General features: G+C 30.7%; 1 protein-coding gene across 5 annotated transcripts in view; it reads left to right on the top strand.

Annotated features, from left to right (window-relative positions):
• The window catches only part of Eip75B (Ecdysone-induced protein 75B), a 56172-nt gene that overhangs the window by 24886 nt on the left and 7964 nt on the right, over nt 1-23322 (top strand). For 3 of the 5 annotated variants that reach the window (XM_036358382.2, XM_070111985.1, XM_036358384.2), the window contains 3 exons: nt 2389-2477; nt 12468-12612; nt 21527-21765. In XM_036358382.2, coding sequence (XP_036214275.2) covers nt 2389-2477; nt 12468-12612; nt 21527-21765 — 473 coding nt within the window. Of the gene's footprint in view, nt 1-2388; nt 2478-10462; nt 12364-12467; nt 12613-19734; nt 20180-21526; nt 21766-23322 lie in introns of those variants that run through there. The other 2 variants (XM_036358383.2, XM_036358385.2) reach the window with 2 other exon arrangements.

Raw genomic sequence — 23322 nt, 5'->3', positions numbered from 1 at the left:
CAGCAACAACCGAGCAGTGCGTTGCACTTGAATACTTGGAGTGAAGCAGGCTTTTGTTGTTTTGGCTGGCATCGCCACAGTGCCATATATATTTTAAGAGTTTGTATATATTTTTATAGTTTGTAGTATTTTCGTTTATCTTATCTTCTTCTTCCAACCTTCAAAAACCTCATCCAGATTGAAAGTGAAACTTTAAAAGTTAACCACTCTTTTTCAGTTTCTCATGTCAACAACCGTGGGGTAATTTGTATGGTCATACCACTCATCGTAATATAAAACCGCGAAGTAATTTGACATTTGGTTACTCTTGTCTCCCAATTTATTCATCGCAGATGCAAACTTGTAAATTTTCTTTCCAAGTGCATATATACTTATATACATACATGCATTTGTTTTTATGTGTGCAAGCAACACACAATCGAAACTGGTTCAGTTGCATTAGGAGTGTACACATGATTAATGTATTCCGTTTTAACTGTGTACTACACTATACGAATATTTTTCGAGTATATCCCCATAAATATGTGGGTATACTATTTGTACAATAATATGATATCTATAGGCATGCTTTGCTTAAACAATGTGTATAAATGTATGTACTTAGTTGTGAACAATTCCATCTATATATGTACATACATACATATATTCGTTTGTCATTTTTCTATTGTCATCAATATGAGGTGAATGCACAGTATAATTAGAGAAAGTGTTCATCGTCTTGGCCGCAACTAAATGGAAATTGTTGCTATTTTTCAATTTTTTTTTATTGACCATTTTTCTTTTTGTAGGAGTACATATAAGTATAAATGAAGTTTTTCCAGGGTATTAGTAGGTATGTTTCTGTGTGCTACATTTTTGTAAGAGTAAATAGAAAGTTTGTTAGATAATCACTTCCACAGTCACTAAACATATAAAATTGTGTAAATATAATCAAAATAAATACATATGTTTGTACATTTTTCAAGTTCGAATAATCTTCGAGTGAAAAGTATATCAACAAATTCGCATCAAAAAAAAAAGTTATTAAACGAGATTTTTCTATCTACTTTTTTTATATTTTCAACAAACTTATAATGTTCCAAAAAATGTGTTTAGTGCTCACATAACTTACACAACCTCTAGAATATATTATGAATGAAGAACATAAAAAAATATTCATTATTACTTTGTTATCCACCATTTAAATCACATGCGGTCAACGACTTAAAGAGTAACCTCGAAAATACGTTAAACTTTAGTTGACCTCAAGAAGGTTTGCGAACTTGCAAAAACCTTAAATATAGGAAGTAAACTTAAATGTATAAACATACACATATGTACAAACATATATAAAACGCGTTTTAAATAATAAAGCAAGCAAGTCTTCCTTAATTTTCTTATATTTATATGTTAATCAGATTGATATTGTATATAATTTTTTGTGAAATCATTGGCACATACTATGTACCATATATACATAAGTATGTACAGATGCTGTCAACGTGTCTACATCTGTACGAGTGTGGTAGTAAATTAAATTCGCAACTTCAAAATAGTGAAAACCAAGGTTAGTGTTTTTGAGTATTACTATGCTATTGCCCCTATATATTATATATTTACGCTTTATTGACACACAAGAACAAAAGCTATGTATTGTAGTTATAAACGTGAAAAAACGTAAATGTTCCGATGTTGACAATATCATGCGGTATTCATTTTTATTTACAGCGACGCAGATATCCATTACCTAGTAAGCTACAAAGTAAAAATGGTCCTACTTGTTACATACATACATACATTGCTTTTTATTGTATTATGTACAAGTATATCGATTATATAAAGAATAAATAATTAAATGAAATATCAACTTGGTCGTCCATAATGTTTGTTTATGTATTTCAAGTTCAAGGCAATTTTTCTATTATGAATGAATCAAGTTACATGTGTTGGACTTTTGCGAACAACAAACTCGACTGACAACTTTCTTCTTTCTCATTCCAATAACATACCCATACATGTAAATATGAACTCATGTACGTACTTAAATATGAACATGTGGATAGTGGATATATACACTTACATGTGCACACTTATATGTTTGTTGAGGCAAATTTTAAGAGCCAAAGACGATCATTAAGATTATAACTATTGAAGCTTTCTTGTATGTGTAGATATGTATACGTACTCCATTTGTAAATAGATATATGTAAGTTTATTTAACACACTTCAAAGCTCCTCTAAACTTAATTACTATTTTATGAAGAAATGATACAAATGTTCTGTAAAATCTTTGTAGAAAAGATAATTTTAAATAATTTTTATGAAGGATAAATAATAATCCCATATTTTAATCTGAAGTTTTACAAACAAAAAATATTTAATTGTTTGTGTTAATTTCTTATCTTACAGAATTCGATGGTACAACGGTACTATGTCGTGTCTGTGGTGATAAAGCGTCTGGTTTTCATTACGGTGTCCATTCCTGCGAAGGTTGTAAGGTAAGTAAATACTTAGGAATATTATAAAGAAAATTATATATAGTAATTTATTCGCTATACTTTTGTTCCTGGACAGAACATAGCGAAAGGAACATTATTTGCGGATATGACTTTCAAAGGTTAGACAATGTAAATCACTTCTAAATATAATTGATATTAATAGGTTTATTTTACAAATTTACTTGTCCTTAAAGGACGTCTTCTTTTCAATCTTGCGTGTTTTTATTTATCGATTATTTATATTAAAGGCACATCGATCATAACCGAGTTTTTGTCCTTCCGTGTGAATGAAAGTAGATTCATATTTATAAAAGTATGTGCGGATATATAGCTTAAAAATTCATACAAATACACATCCGTTATTATAGAACAAGTTTCAAGGTTATTATGACATTTTGGTTTGCGTATTTAATACTAATTAGGAAGTTTGAAACAGGTTTAACTTATCGAATATTTTAAAGTAGTATCAGATTCGCACTCTGTTTAGTGAAGTTGTGTATGGGTGTGTATTTATACGAATTTGCGTACACGTGTGTGAATAATAAGATAATCAAGTGAATGACTAAATAAAAGACCTTCACGGTTTTATTGGCATTTGCTTTTGAATTGCCAGATATTATTTCAGCTTTTATAAAATATTATTTTCTTATGTATGCAGCACCGTGTTCCTATGCTTCATTATATAGTGTATTACGCATTCATATCTGGTCATACATAATACACTCCAAAAATATAGTAAATTATAATTCAACTTTATAGAGCAGAGAGTATTTCTGGATGTACATACATACATAAGGATGTACATACATATGTATGCCTGTATATTCAAGACATACTACTATTTACTTTATTTATTTTACTACAAGTATACGAATTTGAAGTTAGTAAATAAATATGTGTATTGATACTACTACCATATGATCACTTATATATGTACATATGTACCGATTTATGTTGAAATATTATATATGTATATATATATATATGTAATTTTTGATTGTCCTCCTGTAATAAACAAATGTATGTACCATATGTATACGAGTATATCCTATACCAAACGTTTTTGTTCTCTATAGTTTGATCCACAGGGAGTATAATTTCGGTATTACTATAGAGATTTTTTAAGTTTTTGCGATGTGTTCACCTGCAATTCGAAATTCGCTTTTTTCTTTAGACTCTACAACATTAGTAATCACACATACCCGTTTATGCATTTACACTCGAAAAGAATACTTCTTATATGTGTACATATATACATAACTCAACATATTTCCCCCAGATACGTGTATGTAGTTGCCTACTGATTTTGTCAGTTTTGCCCCAGCAAGCGTGGCGGTAATTGACCAGGCATGATGTTAATGAACTCATTCAATGTCAATTTTTTATATATAAATATGTAGAAGAAGTATATAAGGAGAATCGTGAGAGTAGGAGCAAAATGTATTAGTGGTAGTAAAAGAGTATGAGAAGAGTTCGTGTTGGAGAGAATAGCAAACATGAATGTGTGCACTAAATAGTGTGCTCTCAAACAGGGTGCTTTTTTGGGGATTGACATTTGTACTGATACTCTAAAACTTCTATGAATTAAGTTTTTAAAAAACATTATAATAAAAACAAAGACCCTTTTTTACTAATGCATTTAGTCCTTCTAATATATACAGGCCTGTAAGTGAAATAAAAACAATTCAAATAATCGTTTCATTCTAAGATTCATATAGAAAGAATGATTGTCTCAAATTATATTAATAATTAACTGCCTGACCTTTTTTATATAATAATTTCAATTATTATTACAATTGATTTCACAAAAAATTCACAGTTTTCGCAAATAATTGCTTGACTATGTGCACATTTGTGTAACGTACTTATATATACATATGTATATTCATACATATGTACATGTTTTAATAATACCATTCAATACGCATCACTACCACTTTATAAATGTTCGAGTGACACTGTGGATTACAATAATATAACTATATACATATGTACGGTTACATAAATGTATCTTCCTTCAAGCACTATATACATATGTACATTCTTAGAATGTGTGTACATACATATGTACATATATAAGCTAAAATGTATATAATTTTAAAAGTGATTTCAAAGCTTGTGAACTTCGCAGCCCTGTATCACAATAAACAGTTCAATGCACTTGGCCATTTGTGTCATCAACCTCTTGCATTTATTTAGGTTAGGCACAGTATGGCATAAAATGTGTTCGACTCAATAGATTTGCATCGTACTCTCTTGAGCTTGAAACGGTGCTCATTCATGTTCATGAAAAAGTAGTCAAATATAGGAGAAATGAGAGAAATTTTAAGAGTTGGAATGAAGGAGCAGATAATGTTGAACAATTTTATTTGTAAGGCGTATGTGATATGTACGCGAGTTTGTATTCATACTCACATATGCATACTTAATGCTAAGAGTCGGATATGTCATCATTGAGAAAGACTACATTTGTATACAGAGTATGTATGCTTGCTCGTGTTTAGCTTGGAGATGAAAAGTAATTTAACAACTACCGATCTATGTATTATATTTTTGCATATATTTAGGGGCAGACATGCGTATAAGTGAATCCAACAAATGCTTTGATGCCTCAAAACTCCTTGCGATATGCTATGAGAAACATTTTCTTTACTATTGAATTCACACACTTAAATATACTGTAATACGACTGCCTACAATTAGAAACATTTATTATATAATTGAATCAAATATATATAAAATAATAACTAGGATGTTTGTATAATATAATAATAACACCTATTAATGTTACAGTTCAGTAACCAAAATGGGGAAAAAATAGTGCCTTTATTCATATCATTGGAATATGTTAGAATAAATTATACCACATAAGAACAATAGTATGCGCGTGCCTTTACAAATTGGCAAACTCATACGATTATTAAGTATTTTGGAATAACATAAATTTCCTACAAAGTATATAATCAATGTCAATTCATTCCTGCACATACAAATCTGGTTGTTAACGAAGTATTCCCTCAAAAGTAACAGAGATACATCACTTGTAGTTTTTGAAGCATTTGGTCTATTAAATAACTGTGGTTAGGGAGTGTGTATATATTGTACGCATAGAATTGTAAGCGTAAAAATGTATTTAATCAAGAACGTCTATTCGTTTTGAGGCATTAATTTCCAATTGTCGTTGTCCGATAACTGTCAAATACTACTACGTACTTTGCACGTATACACCTGCGTGTAACATTGCACATTTTACAGTGTGTGAAAGTCATTGCACTGTGCGGTACTTTCGGCGCAACAGAAAGACAGTTTGATACTGCGTTCGCTACCGTAGCCACACGTCGTTATAGTTGCAGCAAGAGTCAATACACGTATGTACATATACGTACGTAAACTTTTCTCATAAAAAACATAGTCGGTTTGAGAGGTTGATGGCTTCTCATTGGTGGTGACATGCGTTTAACGCGTACAAAAATATTCCTATTGACTCTAATTTGATAAAGGGAGGATCCTACAAGTTCTAAGTCACCTTCGAACGAACGAAAGAATTGATATATGTATGTATATACATACTTGGGTATATGAACATAACACAGTATGCAAATAAAATACATAAATACAACTTTTTAATGACACATCTGCACCTCCATAAATAATACCGATATATACACAACATTCTAGACCTTTCTGGTGTACCTTAAGATTAAATTAGTAACTTTTAAAGAATATATAAAACATATCCCAAGCTTCTTTAAAACATTGTAAATGTTTTAGACCTTACTGTAGGTTAGTGCTATGAAGCAGACAAATATTCGTTTAATTACTTTGATTACTTCTTTTACTCTTTCTTTCTATATTTCACCTTATTAAATATACAAGTAACTCATGTTTTTATATTATATGATATACAATCAATATAAATATATTCATGGAATTTTCTGGCTTATGCCTTCTCGCATACAAAAAACGTCTTTCTATTAAATTCGATTCAATGATTTTTAAACTGTATTTCAAATCATTGTTTGCAAATGCTGACTCTCTAAGTATTTGCACAAGATTTGCCGATAATTTTCCTTTAGGGTCGTATTGATTTTAAGAAGAGCTGCTTTGCATGCGCATGGATTTTCTCCTTGCAGCCGTCATACGCTCTTCATTGAGTGGTTGCAGTTGCGTATATTTTGCATATGTATAAAAAAGTATGTGTATATGTATGTATATTTACTTATAAAGCTATGTTCTTTCTCTGCATGACATAGTCAATGTATATTTGTGTACAAAATCTTAGAAGTGTTGGTGAGGTGAGTGAACGCAGCCGACCCGACTAAGCTGCGCATTTTTATCTTCTTTACATAAAAATACATACTTACCTAAATGCATACATATTTACTGGGGTTAGATATTTTTAATCAGTATTTTAAGAACCTTTATAACTAACCATATTATTAAATATAACCGTACCCTTTTAAACTTGTTTTCTACTAGTGATATTTATATAAATACCAAACATATAGATCAGATTTGTATATATAAGACTTACATGTATATCTATATAGGCAAATATTTATTTTTTATGGCTGTATCAGTACTCCAAAATGTTAATATTATGGTAGACGAAATCAGATTTTATCTGAATTTCGTACATGTGCTAAGCAAAGTTCAGTTTTCATGAGCTAATGATTTGCTTCTAATTGAGACCAACCTTAATGCTAACTCGATCTTTGGGTGCAATGCCTGGTAACTAGGTCAAGTAAATAGCAACCCCCGGCAGAAAAGGAAAATTAGCACAATGAACTTTTTTGATTTCACCTTGAGCGTTGTCGCCAAGCAAAGCAAATAGTTTATAAACACATAAATTGCTTATGTAATACATTAAAGGTGACAATATAGAAGTTCGTACGATATACATAAATAAAAAAGTACCAGAAATTATGCGAGTATTTATCAATTTGATTTGCACATATTTGTGTACATATGGATGTATATGAACACTTTTAATGCCTATCTACAATCTTTTTGTAAAATGTATTTTCTATACAAATTTTTAAATTGCGTTCAGTTTCATCATATTTCTATGGCCGAAGTGAAAAAAGCTCAAGTTTGCTACTCAATTCCATAAAAATACTCAAATTTATTTATATATGTTAGTATACTCGTATATGCGATTCTGGTGAGCGCAGCTAAGTATACTTGTATTCTTGTATTATATATACATGTTTTTCCGCTCTCAAACTCAACATGTAGCTACAATCTCTGCAACTATTGTCCGCTAGTTATCTCGCCTAACGAGGCCGAAATGGAACTGTGTCCATCGTCGAGGTAAATGAACTTTGTCTGTTGCAAATTAAACTAATGTTTGAGCATTTACATGGAGGACATTTATTGTATACACATACATATATGTACAATACATAAACTTTAATACATACAAATACTCGTTTGCTTATACATATGTATGTATGTTTTTGCACATCTATTGCTCCAATGACAATCTACTGGGGGCTGCCATATGACGTCAATGGTAAAATTCTTAAAGTAGTGCAGTTTTACACTGTTATACGTCTGTACAATTTATGTGCAGTATGTATTTCTGGCCAGTGGTTAGGTGAGTAAAATTCAAATTATAGCACAAGTAAGTCATTGAACGCTATTTCTACAAATTTATATCAACTTTATATGGGGTAATCATTTGCAGTATTCTGTAATTGCGTGGCTTTTATCAGAACATCTAATCAATAAGTGTGTAAATTAATATTTGTAGTAGAAGAAAGGTTTACCACACATCTATGGTGAATAAAGTTTATATTAACTTTTATGACTACGTGGAATAATCCTCTTACTTTCCTCGAAAACTTGTTTATAGTTTATATCCACAATCATACATCCATATGTACATCATAATCTTTCGCATAGAAGTTTGCGAATCTGCCATCATTTCTTTATTTTCTGTATCATAAATTGTATGGCGGTATGTATGTATTAATAGGTACATTCTTTTATTAAAGAATGATGGTTTACAAAAACGGAGTATGCGGAATTTTGAGAAAAAAGCACATCATTACACCAATATGCATATATGTATTTGTACATATACATGATGTATACATGTATGTATATAACAAATTGAGATTTATTCCTTTCGGTTTTCAATAATTTTCCTTAATCGCCCTATTTTCATAGTTTGGCGCTTTTCATCACATTGTAAAATTAATGATTTTATTTTGGTATTTATAATTTTACTCGATTTCCCTCGATACTCATGTAAAACACTATATTTGCTACTCAGTTAGGCAAAGTGTTTTATAGGCTTAGAATCCAGCTATCTCATTTACAAATATATAGTAAAAATATATTACTCCTATAAATCTAATATTTATAGAAAAATTTATTTTTCAATTAGCGTAATAAATGTTGGCATTCTTAAACATCCATGCTTATTTTATAGGGGTCTGGCTTTGTGATTTCGTGTGTACTATTTGGATATTAAAACAATACCCTAGCAACTTACATCAAACTATACTTATATTATTCCTTTGAAATCTATGGAAAAATCATTTAGTAGACGTATGTATGTGTGTATATATAAAATTAAATATTTTGTTCATAATTGAATTGTTGCTCATAACTGCTAAATAATTCTAGTTCTTTCTGTTATCTTTATAAATATTTATACCACGAGATTGTGCAGTGTGCACTTTACTATTCGTTTCTATGTCATTGACCGTTCGGTAGCTAAAGTGAACCCTGGTTGCATATTTGCTCTCTTCAGATATCTCTAACAATAACATTTTTTCTTCGCGCTCTCCCTTCAGTGCATACTGGTAGGCTCTCACTTGATTATTTTTCGCGTAAACTCTAGAACATCGTTCTTCTGCATACGTACAAATGTACATGCACATGTAGTTGTTTGAATGCATACATGGATTATTACATTCTTTGCTCAAGCTGGTTCAGACTAGAGACATATGTGTATACATATATATGTGTGTGTTTGTATGTCAGTGCACCAGCAAAAAGTGTGTTGCAATAATTGCAATGATATTGTAGGTGTGAGTAATTAAACTCATACTATGAAAATGAAAATATTTCTCATTTAATACATTGGGAGCCAGAATATTATGAACGTCAATGTAGTTGTTCTGAGCAAAAGCAAATACGACGAATATGCAAAGCTAACTGCTCGTTGATATTCGTAAACATACACGAATACACGCAAGTATATTATTATGTAGACTAGTAAATGAGCTAAATTGAATGGGTATAGGCACTGAGCGAACGAACGAGCTCCATATTTCGAGGTTGCTGACCGAGAATTAGGTCACGACAATGATGGAGTTCGTTGAACTAATATAAGCAACAATGACAACGCCGTCATCACACTCTTGATTTGCTAGTCGCATTGCATCCCTATGAATTTCATACTAGGTGTGTACATTATCATGAACAATATTTTTAAAAGCAAAGTTTTAACAAATCAAATCACTCGTCGGATATTTTTATTTTTAACTATTTTTTGTAGAATTTATGTATTTCATCTCGTTTAAAATATGAAAGAATATTGATCATTTAACCTGGAAAATAATGTCAATAAATATTTTATTTTATAATATTTAGACACAAGTACATACATATTTATATACATACACATATGAACATATTAGGTATGGTGTCCTTAATAAAATCACTATTTATGTACGTTCCCTCTAAAATAACCTCTTGCAATCAGCAAATGCTCGATACTTGAATGCTTGAAATTGGTTATTACGTCAAAGAAACACACTCAACATATTCAACTCAATTTAAAAAACCACTCAACATTAGATAGTTGATTTGAGTTTTTTGAGTTCATTTGGGGGTCATTGCTCGCAGCTAGCTAGCGTGGAACGAAGACGCTAACAATAGCAAGAGCAACTACAACAGTGATTCGTGTTGTTCGGAGCACGACAACGAATAAACAATTCGAGGTTGAGTTGAGCAAATCATTCGCAATTCGTCTGTCAAACGTTACGGTTCAGTATATGTGCGAATACTTTGAAAACATTTTCTGTTCAGAGAGATTTTAGTGAATATTTATAAAAATAAAAAAAAACATCTTCCAATAAATTTTGTTGACAACCAATCTGCTACAATGCGCTCCAAACATATTCAGTGAATGAAATTGCAACCCAACGCGTAATGCCCATCGTACAAAAATAGAATAATTAGGAAGGCAATATTTTAAAACTGAAAAGTTTTTATGTAATTAAAGCCGTTAATAACTTATAAAAAAAGCAGATTAAATTCTCAAAGCCGTGTTCAAGTGAAACGTGAAAACCAACGATAAACTTATCGCTAATTTGTAGTTGGCGGGAAATTTCCTTTAACAAACCAAAAATACTCTAAATAGAAATTATACTGAATTAGAAATATGTTCCTTATAATAATATTTTTCTTATAAAATCAAGTTTGGTTTAAAAATATAAATTGTGTTGAAATGGTTTGTGCTACACAAGAAGTAAATGGCAATGAGCGCCAGCAGCAACATCAGCGGCAACCTATTCAATTACAACATATGCCAGAAGTATCACAGCCTCGGCAATTAAAATCACTTGCAATACAACCTACCGAGACCCAATTCACGAAAATAGTATTGTTGTCAACATCTGCAACAAATATAAATCAAAACAACGTTACCCAAACCACTAGTAGTCGGCAGTTAAAGCAACAGCATTCCGCTTTGGTAAAACTTTTAGAGTCGGAGCCCATAACAAAAAAAATAATAACCAAAATTACAGATACAAATATTGGTGGTGCTGATCTTCTTATCAAGCCTGAAATAAATGTAAAACAAAATTATCAAGAATGTTTGAATCTTAAAAAGAAAAATGAACAGAAGCAACAACAATTAGTTCACAACGCTTCTGCAACTCAATGTAAAAGACTGAAATCAAATGGGATTAATCTTCCTTTACTAGTCGAACATACAACTACAAGAAATCACAGTGTAAAAACAGGAACTACATGTAGTTTTACTATAAATGCCATTTGTGAAACAAAAAATCAAGATTGTATGGATGATAACGAGAATAATAGTTTGAACAAATTAAAATGTAGAGATTTAGGGGTTAATGAAAGAATAGCAAATACTCCCCTCCACAGCAAATTATCGATCCCACAAACCGATACGGCGACTTTTAATTCAAGTAATGATATCTTTGAGCAGTGTCAATGTCCATGGAAAAAAATACGTTTTGCTAGAGAATGGAAGCAACGTGAACAGCTACAAAAGAGAAAGCAACCAGAGTTACAGTCCGTTGAAGGCTCGAAACAAATTTTGGCTGACGAAAAATTAGAAAATAATGATGGAACTAAAGAAAGCGATATTACTAACTTCAATTCGAAAGGTATAGTGGCAACACCTGAGTTTGCCTTGTCCAAACAAACCGAAATTGAAATAACTACACTTTTGAAACAACAACAGCAATTTCGACGTGATAGTTCTGATAGCAATTCTTCCTTACTAAGCAATTCCAGTACGCAATCTACTACAAGTGTTAACTTTTGTACATGTACGCCACATCAACTGAAGTATCAACAAGATAGTGTTATTGGAAACGATACAAGTTCTTCATTTTGTCAATTTAGCGATAATGATACAAGTAATACCGATATTGGGTGTGATGATGAACTTTGTATGGTTCATAGTACATCACACCAGCAATCACAACTTGAACAAACGGCAATGAACGATCTTTGTCAACAATTTGATGATAATTTAGAAACATTTACTAATTTTACACCTGAAGTGGATTCAAAACATGTACTAAATATTGATTTACTGAATTCAGGTGTGAAAAATATTTCGCATCATCCCAGCTCTCATAAGATTGATGCAGAAACAGGAGTACCTGATGTACGTTATATTTGGTTATTTAATACATGTTGCTAAAAAATTTTTTTGTAAAACGCAAACTTTTTATGAACTGCTTACTAAATATGAATATTTTACAATTCCAGGGATTTTTCAGGCGCTCTATTCAGCAAAAAATTCAGTACCGTCCGTGTACTAAAAATCAACAATGTAGCATTTTACGAATTAACCGTAATCGCTGCCAATATTGTCGGTTAAAAAAATGCATTGCAGTAGGAATGAGTCGTGATGGTAAGTAATATTTAGATGTAAATTGATTTTCAAAATTTTGATACAATAATATATATACAGATACATGTATATCTGTATGTAAGTAAGCAAATAAATGTCTGTATAGCCATAGGTATATTACTACACGATTGCACATACTCGCATAGGCAATATCTGGTTTATTAAAAACGATTGTAATAAAAATAAGAGATTGACTCTCACTTTAAATCACTTGGTATACTTGACAATACTTTTTAAGTCGTTCATTCTCTATAAACGCGAACGAAATGTATTAACGGTATGCATGCATACGTGCCACATACCGAAAGAGATCACGAGCTATAATACAAATAATACTGTTTCTCCTAACAGATATCTACTCATTCACTCTTCGTAGAGTTTAGTGCGAGGAATACAAAAATACAGATTTTATGAACTGGTACATGTGTACATACGAATACATATAAGTATGCGATCGTACGTAATCATGAGCTTTACCTACATGTGTATGCACCGGCCATGAGTTCGTTGACCAACCATGAACGAATTTTTTAAAGCAATGACAATAAAAGCAAAATCATTACGAATTTCAATGAAGCACACACATGCATATAGGCGTAATGGTAGTTGGGTTGCTAATATGTATCTCAATAACGTAAGAGGGGAATAATCAAATGCCTACGTGAGTAATGTATATATTTGTAGAAATTCTTAGACAAATCCTCTATTAAAAGAAGTTATTTAGCGTATAACTGATCAGATATCAGATAGGTACGTAAGTATGTAGTAAGCTCGTGTTTTGAGGTATACGTATGATAATTTTAAATAGGATTTAATATAAAAGGACTAAATTAATTTGCATGTTTCTATATGTACACATACTGTGAACATACACATGAATCTTAATTGCACGATATGGGTTGACATACATACATATAATATGCATTCATATGTAACTATATACATATAAAAGTAGGTGTTTACTTTGGATATAAATGCCCAAGGTTCATGTGATATATAAAATAGTTAGCATGTTGCCAACACAGAGCACAAAACACTTTCACTTTTCCCATTTGCTTTTGAAAATATATACATACTTAGGTATGTATTGTACGCATCATACTTGTAGTACGTATACATACATAGCCGTATATGCGGATGGTCAGCACTGAAGTGTCGGGTGTAAACGGACAAACGAAAGTGTAGGCAACATTTTACAATTTTTAAATTAAGCAATAATTAAAAAAATACAAATATGTTTTGCTAGAGTATGCGGTAACCATGATACAACTAATAATCGACAATTGTAGCCATTATTCTTAGAATTATTGTTAAGTTGAGCAACCAAAGTTAGAGATATTGAATCTTATAGTTTGCAGATGAATTTCTATTTACATTTTTATAATGTCAATTCGTGCTATATTCGACTATGATAACCTTTCGTAATATATTTATTTTATATATTATACTTAATCTTTTATAAAGAATCCAAAGTTTTTTGCTACCAAGATGCCATTTTTCCTTATGACTATTGTTTATCGTGTACTCGAAATGAAATCGAAATTTTTATCTACACACTAATACATCTTTATTGTTATAAAATGACAATGAAGTGGTAGTAGCGAAAGTTTTAATGATTTTTAACATCATATGAAAGACCTGGATGAACGGTTGTTGTTGGACTTTCGACACTTACAATTCCAACTGTTGTTACAGCAATTTATATCTTACACAGTCTAGCTCGAGCTACTCGCCTACACAACAATATTATTCAATTTCACTCCACCTCTCTTTTTATGTTTTTTGAATTTGAGTGATTGTTGTGTTGTGCGATGGGTCGACGTCATTGCTTGCACGAGTTCATTGTCCGCATCTGATGTTCGTAACTCTAAAACTAGGTCAGCCATTTTTGTTTGCCAGCGCAATACATACAGCAATTTGGGCTTCGTTTACAATTATTGGGTGAATTATAACCATATAATTGCGGGAGACATTGTAAAGTACACATATGTTTATATGTACATATGCACTGGTAAATGTATTTTGATACATTCGTACGTAAATACCAATGCATATGCAAATATGTATTTATAGATATGTATATACATATATAATATCTGCTTACTCAATAATCAATTACGATTGAGTTAAGCTCGAGGTTAAGTTCAGAACTAGCACAGCTATTTAATATCCATCTTTATTACTGCAGTATATGAATATTTAGTATCTCAAAATTATGGATCTATGTACATATATGCATGTATAAGTATATTAATATATACTTATAAATATAAAAACCGTGTGCAATTTTTTCCTTTATTATTTTAAACAAAAACTTGATAAAAATTTAAATTTCCCGTAAATTGTAAAACTCTTAGAGGATACATATGTATTGTATATAAAAGTTAGATGTACATTTTTGCCCACACATGTTGAGGCAATAAACTTGTTTCAGGTAATCATATATTTTACTTACATACGTATGTACACACAAAACATACGTATGGACATGCATAAGCAGTTTTATTCCCGCGCGCTTTCTCTTTGTCCTAGCATTCGTAATATGACTTGGGTTTCAGATTGGATGTACAAACACATGGAACGTGTAGGTAAATATGTATGGTTGTGTGTAAAATAGGTCGAACCTTCAAAAAGTTCATTTACCTCAGATACGCAACTTTATCAAATGAAACATGGTACAACCTAAATGAGCAACCTCAAGTCGCAAAACGAGAGAGTTACCATACGAATGAGAGAAGGCCAACCGAATGAACGACCGAACGAATGGCAGACGAGTTTTTGAGTGATTTTTAAACTAATGCAAATACTCCAAAACAATTTGACTCAAATTATACTTTCGATTTTCTTGGTGAATTGAAAAACAAATATGAATTGTGCTAACTTCTCAATTCTAAAAGTATCTCAATTCTAAAAGTATCTAAGAAACCTGTTCATTAGTTCAGCATGCCCAGATTAGTTAGTTTAAAATGTGTACATATGGAAATTTGGATACTGTTGCAGCGGATTGTGTTGAAAAGAGACTATAATATCGCTAATTTTCAAATATGCTGTTTCTTATGATTTCGAAAATTCTATTTTACATAATCAAATACATTTTTTGTATTACAAATTTGCTGGCAAAGTAGTATGTAGACTTCCAGATTAAAAAACGAACACTGTTATGTACAAAAATAAAATATTTTGAAATTTGAGAGTAAACTTGTGCTCATGTCATTGATTATGCATTTGAGCTAAACGCCGTCCAATGCTCCCAACGCAAAGCGCAGTAGTTACTTATGTATGGATATGTGCAGGCATAGCTCAAGCCGATGTTGATTCTGAAGTATAGAACGAAAAAAACCTCTCTTTTTCATATGTTGAGCGAATGAGTACGGCAGTAGGACATATTTGTATATACATATGTATGTAGATATAATTTTGAACAGTTCATATAATTGCTTTTTATTTTAAAGTATTCTGAACTCGTACATATGATTTTGTCAAATGTATTTATATATATATAGGTACATATGTATATATTATCGTGTATTCGCGACAAAAATACTAACAGCTATATTTAAATGCATTCTCAACTGTTTGCGTCGCCTTCAATAGCCATTGCTTTGTCTTGGAGTGCAGCGACATTTATCTGGGTCATGCACGGTCATTCACTTTTGTTGATTGCAATCAAACGTGCAGTCAGCCATACTTAGTCACTTATCGTGAAGTGTGTTCTACATTTATATGGAAGTGAGTGTAATATGTATATGTATGTGTATGTATATGTAATTTGGTCTATACAATGCATGCGTGCCAATATTTAGGTATGGTAAATGTTTGATCCAGCAAAATATTTTATTTGATAGATTCCCCTATAATTAGGAAAATATAATAATTAAATATTTTTCAGTAGAAAGAAATTAGGTGATGCACCAAAAATGTACAAAATAAAACAATTATAAGTTTAATGTCGTAAAGGACATTATTAATTTACCCATAATTAAAATTTATTATTAATTTTTATGCAATATCAACATTTAGATTTTACCTCGGAAATGAAGCATTCATTAAAATTTTGTTTCCTCAGAACTTACTCTCCTATTTTATCTCAACTGAAAACTTTATGCAACGGTTGATGTAAATTCCTATGTGATGTAGAGTAATTCAAAATATATGCATTAAATAAATACATATACAGTGGTGGTCACGAATATAGCACACACCTTAATGCTTTTAGTAGGTATGGATTTTCTTCCACTGATCTAAAACATTCTACAAAAAAATTCAGTTGTTAGTTTGCACTTCCACAAATGTCGAATTCCGTTACTTTTTATACGTTTTTTTTTGTCATCAGTTATAAAATAAACGCGAGTTGTGTCAATAGTGCTGGTTTAAGGCTGGACACGAATTTAGCACATTTTCTAGTTTGGTGATATTTGCGGTTTTAGTTTTGGTGTGGACAACAAAATTCGAGGTAATTATAAACAGAAGTTTGAGAAATTATAAAACTAGATTATAAATATTGTCGATTGTAATTAGATATGGCAAAAGGTCGCTAGTGTTCAGGAACAAAGAGGAAGCTAATCCAAAAGCTTAAGAGTCGAGGATAATCAATGGGAGAGAGAACTCGCTTACTGAAATGCTCACGGAAAATAGTGTACAACTCTATACAACAAGTAAAAAAATTTGGCAGAACAAAAAACAGACTCCACGACCGTTAAAAACGTCTCCAAAGGAAGGCAAAATATAACGAAGAAATTGAAGGCGAATTACGATATTGCTGTATCCTCTAGAACTGTAAGACATCGGCTTAATGTACAAAATTTGCGAGGATGCATAGCACAACGAAAACCTCATGTTTCAAAAAAAAATTAAAATATATGGTTTACGTTCGCAAGAGACCATATTGAAGAACCACTTAGTTTCTGGAAAAATGTGCTTTGGAGCGATGAATCGAAATTTTCTAGATTCAAGGTACACAATTTAAACCGTAAAACAGGGTAGGGGACATGAAATGGTTTGGGGAGCGTTTCATTGGTATGGTGTAGGCATAAATTTACAGCACAATGGATCAATATTTGTAAAAGAACATACTTGAGAACCTTATAATATTCTTTGTTGAGAAAAATTTGGCTTTAAAGTGGTTTTTTATGTGTGATAACGATGCAAAGGACATATCGCGACTTGTGAAGAGTTCCTTAGAATTCCAAAAAATCGATGTTTTATAACGATGTCTCCAATTGAGAAAAAAACCGAAGAACTTTGCCGAATTGTGGACTTAAATTCAAAATGCTTGGATTTTTTATTTGAAAGTTTCAGTAGAAGATGTACAGAAGTTATCAAAAATAGAGAATTTCCAACCAAATACTAACATTAGAATTGAATTCTGTCAATGTAAGTTTCAAAAGTCGAATTAAAATGACGATGAAAAAAATTGGTTAATGTGCTAACTTCGTGTCCAGGTAAGAAAGTTTTATTTAATGTTTTTCTTTACATATGGATAATTATTATAAATAATACCACACAGAAAATGTGCAATCACATTATCATTTCCAAACCATGTTTAATTTTGAAACTTTTCACTTATTTATCGAAATTAAACGAGAGTGCTGAACTCGTGACCACCACTGTACCTTTATAATATATAAGCGTGCATTTAAAATAAGTTTTAAACAAAACTTAAAGATTATAATTATCATTATTCACTTCTTTAACAGAATTTATCGTATTTACTACGTATTGAACGTATGTATGTACATATGTATTATAAAGTGTCAAAAATATAGATTTACAATAGTTTATTAACATAGAAAATAAACTTTCCAAAAAACAACTATAGCTAGTTAAGCGTACATGTTCATATGCACATATATTGGGTATATGCTTTGTAAACAGCGGACAGACAGCGTACTTTCACTTTTACTTTCTTTCTTTAAAATATAAAGAGTGAAGTACTAAAAAGCTCATCTAGAGATACAACGAAGAGTTCAAAAAACTTGATGCATTTGATTCCTATACACATGCATATACATATGTACATAAAATACTTATGTATTAATATCATAACATATATAACAACTACACATGAAAAAGTATTATATATTGACCGTATTTGCAAGCGAGTATATACTAATAAGTACACTTTCGGTAGTACCTCGTCATGGACATACGTCAAACTATGAAAATTAGTTGTAGATATGGGATGAAGTGTTAAGCCTGCATTAATAGTATAGTATAAATAAATGTACCTAAAAATTACACTAATATTTTATACTATGGTGAAAAGCTTTTTAATGATTTACGGAGCTTTAATTTTCTGTACTCACAATTTTAAAAGTCTGTAGAAAACTCTCTTAATCGTGGTGGAATATGTTCCTGTATGGTTAGGTATTTGATGAAAATTATAGTTAATTTAACTTTATTAATTAAAAACCTTTATATGTTCAAGTTAGTTTATTTCAATAGGAAAAGGTAGATAGCCACATACAAATTTGTAATGTTTGTGATATTTTTTATACTTGATACGAGTACAAATATATTTTTTAATCTCTTCATACTGAAAATAAGGGAACTTGTAAAAGAAGAGTAAAATTGCTGCTCTCATTTTTGAATGCAACCAATCTTAGCGTTATCGGTCAGTTGTTTTATTTATGTATACATAAGCGGCATTATAAGCTTTCAAAGTTCAGTTACCACGTTATTTAAGTGATTTAACTTGTGTGGTAAAATGAGGAGATGGATTCTCCTCTTTCGGGGTCTTTATATTTTTAATTCATGCATACACTAATAAGAGTACTAGGAGAAAAGTTGCTTTGAGCGTTGCCCTTGCTTCTGCATCAGCTTTAATGTATTATGTATCTCATATTTTGTTTTAGTCCATACTGTCTTTTGGGTATATTCATAACATGTTTCTGATTTTTACAGTTAGTCGCGTTCGAAACCTTGTCGAGTTTTGTCACGTTTTATTCAATGGTTGCTCGTAGACTAATAAAATATTAAAGCACAAACCAAAAGAAAAAAAACGAAAAATAAATCGTTTAACGTTAGCTTAAAAATTATAAAGTTCTTGTCTTGTATATCTATTAATTTTTTAGGTTTATTAGTACGAATAAAAACAAAGTATTTGTAAAATTCAAAAAAATGTTCATAAGTGAAATAAACAAATGCCGATATTATGTATAGTTCTCAATCACAAATATTTTTTATGAATATACAACAGTAATATTACGTGTTTATGAACAAAATCAAATTCAAACACATGGCAAAATCAAAAATTTAAAACCCGTATATCCTTTATTTGTTTAATATGTGTATAAATAATTATTCGTGTTTCTAAAAAAGTTGTAAAAAAAAGTGTACCTGAATTAAATACCAAAAGTGTACGTATCCAAAAGTCAACAACGTAGTTTTAAATATGCCTATGCATACATACATATTAGTAAAACTAATTTATATATAAAAAATATATACATATATGTATATTCATGGAAAAATCATTTTGCCAAGTTAATAAAAACCAGAAAAATGACCGAAGAATTACCAATTCTCAAAAGCATACTTAAAGGCAATTTTAAATATCATAATGCACGTAAGTTTCACCTTTTTAATATTAAACCGACATAATATACCTATTTGAATGTGCTTATTTACTTTTAGATATAAGTTTAAATATAGTTAAATTGGCCCACTTTCTTAAAAGAGAATTTCTGTTAATCTACTTGTATTGTGAGTGATTTCAATGTATTTCCATCGATCTTACTATTGGTGCTTTAAATCATGCGTTAAATTGTCTGTGTTCTCATTTTTTACTTTCTTTTTTCAGTTCACCAATATTAACAACTACACTTCGCATTCAAGTTTTTTTATTACAACTTTTTTCTCTTCTATGAAAAATATGTTCATCGGAGAAAAGTTTTCATTTTCGATTTCATTTGACCCCAATTTCGCCGGCCTGCATAAATATATGCCAGTGAGATTTCTTCATTACTATAATCGTTGTTATTGTGCGCTTCGTTTTTTATCTGGGGCGTGCAACGACAAACGCGCAGACGCAAAATGGTTAACTTGTTGACTTCTTCGTAACTATTTACCTCTCACTTTATTTTCTGCTGATATGAAAACGAGTGTACATATGTATGTAAAACACTATAAACTATTTCTACCTGTTTAAATTTTGTTACCAATTTTGTTCGCTAGTTTATTTACTGTGTTTTGTCCACACAATATAGTTAAGCGACCGCAATAGCGAATAGAGAACTTTTTGTAGTCATAGTCTTTAAATTTCAAAATTTAATTTCTTTGATATATAAACAATTTTTTACTGTGTTGGTACTCAATAATTTCAAATATGCATGTACCTATATGAAAGGTCAGTAAATTATTTGTATTTAGTGTTGCGATCTTATACACTGGTATTATAAATTTAATTTTATTATACCTTCTTTCTTTTAACATCAAATTTGTTCTCGTTTATCAATTTACTTTCATTATTTTCTGTCAAGGAACTAAAAGTGCCATTGGTAAAAGTTTACAATATAGTTCTTGTTTCACAATGACTAATGCAACTCCTTTCAATTAAAATATTATTGTAATAAACAAGAATAAAACGTTAGTAATATGTGGATAAATAGAGTCAACGGAAAATAGATCAATATGACTTTGTATGTATTGTTATTATGTCCTTTTATCATCCGGTCACAAAAATAGATTTGAACAATACGTTGGTAATATGAACAACGTATAATAAAATTCAATCTTTGGAAAGTGGTTTATAACTGAATATAATTAATATCATTCATATCAGACTTTTAGCTAAACTTATTCCAATATAAACTAGCTATATTAAGTGCCTATTTATTTTATAATTATTAAATGTTATTTACAAACCACATAATAAATATTTATACTGATATAACTTTGTTTTTTCTATTTGCAGCGGTTCGTTTTGGCCGAGTCCCAAAACGTGAGAAAGCGAGAATATTAGCTGCTATGCAGCAAAGCACACAAAATCGTGGCCAACAACGTGCGCTAGCTGGAGAACTAGATGATCAACCAAGACTTATAGCTGCTGTACTTCGGGCTCATTTAGAAACTTGTGAGTTTACAAAGGAAAAAGTTTCTGCAATGCGTCAAAGAGCAAGAGATTGCCCATCATATTCTATGCCAACTCTATTGGTAAGTAAATATAATATACTTTCCTATATATTGAAGATAATATATTAAAAACTATCTCTGTAATTATTACTGCTGTATTTAAGTGAAAATTTCTTAACGGTTAAATGCCTTAGATAAATATCATCAATCTTTAAATACATGTGCAGGTATTAAAAATAAAAGAAAATAACTTGCGTAGTTATTATAATATTTTTTGTGTTTTGTACGTTAAAGTTTGTTAATATTTTATTATTCAAATTTATGCAAACGTCAGCAAGAATACTGCATATAACACAGCAAATCGTAACAAAGCAGAATATTATACTATATTTGTCTACAACAAATAAGAGCACAATAATAGCCTTGTACCGAAGTTTTTTAACCTTGAATTTGACTCTCGTTGATAATAAAATAACGAAAAGACCAATAAAAAACACCTCAAATTGTTCCAAAGCAATTTTTTTTTAAATCGCTCAAACCAAAATTAAGTCTTGCTCTCCCAAAGCATACACACTGGAAAGCAAAATTAGAGTTTTTGCTCCTCTGACAAATTATTAGCTATATACTCGAATGTGTCCCTCTTTATGTCTAATAGCAATTCCTAATACCTTCTTTTTCACTGGAAGTTTTTCTTGTGGAATTTGAGAAGCGTAAATGGGCTGTCATTTAAATTGAATTGTTACTAAATAATGACTATTAAATTTCGGCCTTTACTATATCAACGGTGCTTTAATTTTACACAGACACATGCGCACTTGCCCAGCCAACGGACGTCACAGTGACATCAACACAAACAAATAAATAGTAATGTACGTATGAATATTCAGAACAGCAACTTAAACATATAAGCACACGCGCTCAAATACTCAAATATATAGCCATATAAAAAATCTAAATAGAATACAAGCATGGTACACATGACCTTGTAAAATACGAGGAAATTATTTCGCAGCTCCGTGTGCTTGCAATTCTCATCACCCCCTTTGTCTTGGCTATTGCTTTCTTGTTTTGGTTCGTCTATCGCTCAAGTGTTTTTTGTGTGGCTACTCGTATAATACTAGTGTGATATACAAGTACACACGTAAGTTTAACAATCTTTATAATAACAAATACATATACACCTTTGTATATACGTATGTATGTGCATATAAATATTCATATTTTTCGGTTCTTCTTGATTTGCAAAATTTAATAAAATTAAAGGCTAAATAAATATATACATACATACAAATAGATATGTACGAAATGTACAAATGCAAATTATTGTCTGGAATAAGTAGACCTGAAATATTGATGCAATTCTTTTCACGCATTTATAATAATAAAATTTTACCCACTTTGAAAACGAATATATACCAATTTTCGAAATATGTCGATGAAGTTTGATATAATTTTATATAAAATGAAGATTCAACGTAAAGTTCGTTGTTATTTTTAAAATTAATAATGTTTTCGCTATTTTTATCTGTTGATAAGAATTATTTTAATTTTTGGTCTAGTATATAAGGTTGTCATATATCTCCCTTCCGCCTTTTTGTCTTTTGAATTTCGCGGCTATGTACAAACCGCTACAGAGCT

The sequence above is a fragment of the Bactrocera oleae genome, chromosome 6 (genome assembly GCF_042242935.1).
Source record: "Bactrocera oleae isolate idBacOlea1 chromosome 6, idBacOlea1, whole genome shotgun sequence".
Taxonomy (NCBI): Eukaryota; Metazoa; Arthropoda; class Insecta; order Diptera; family Tephritidae; genus Bactrocera; species Bactrocera oleae.
Note: the sequence above shows the minus strand (reverse complement) of the source record. Positions and strands in the feature narration are given on the sequence as shown.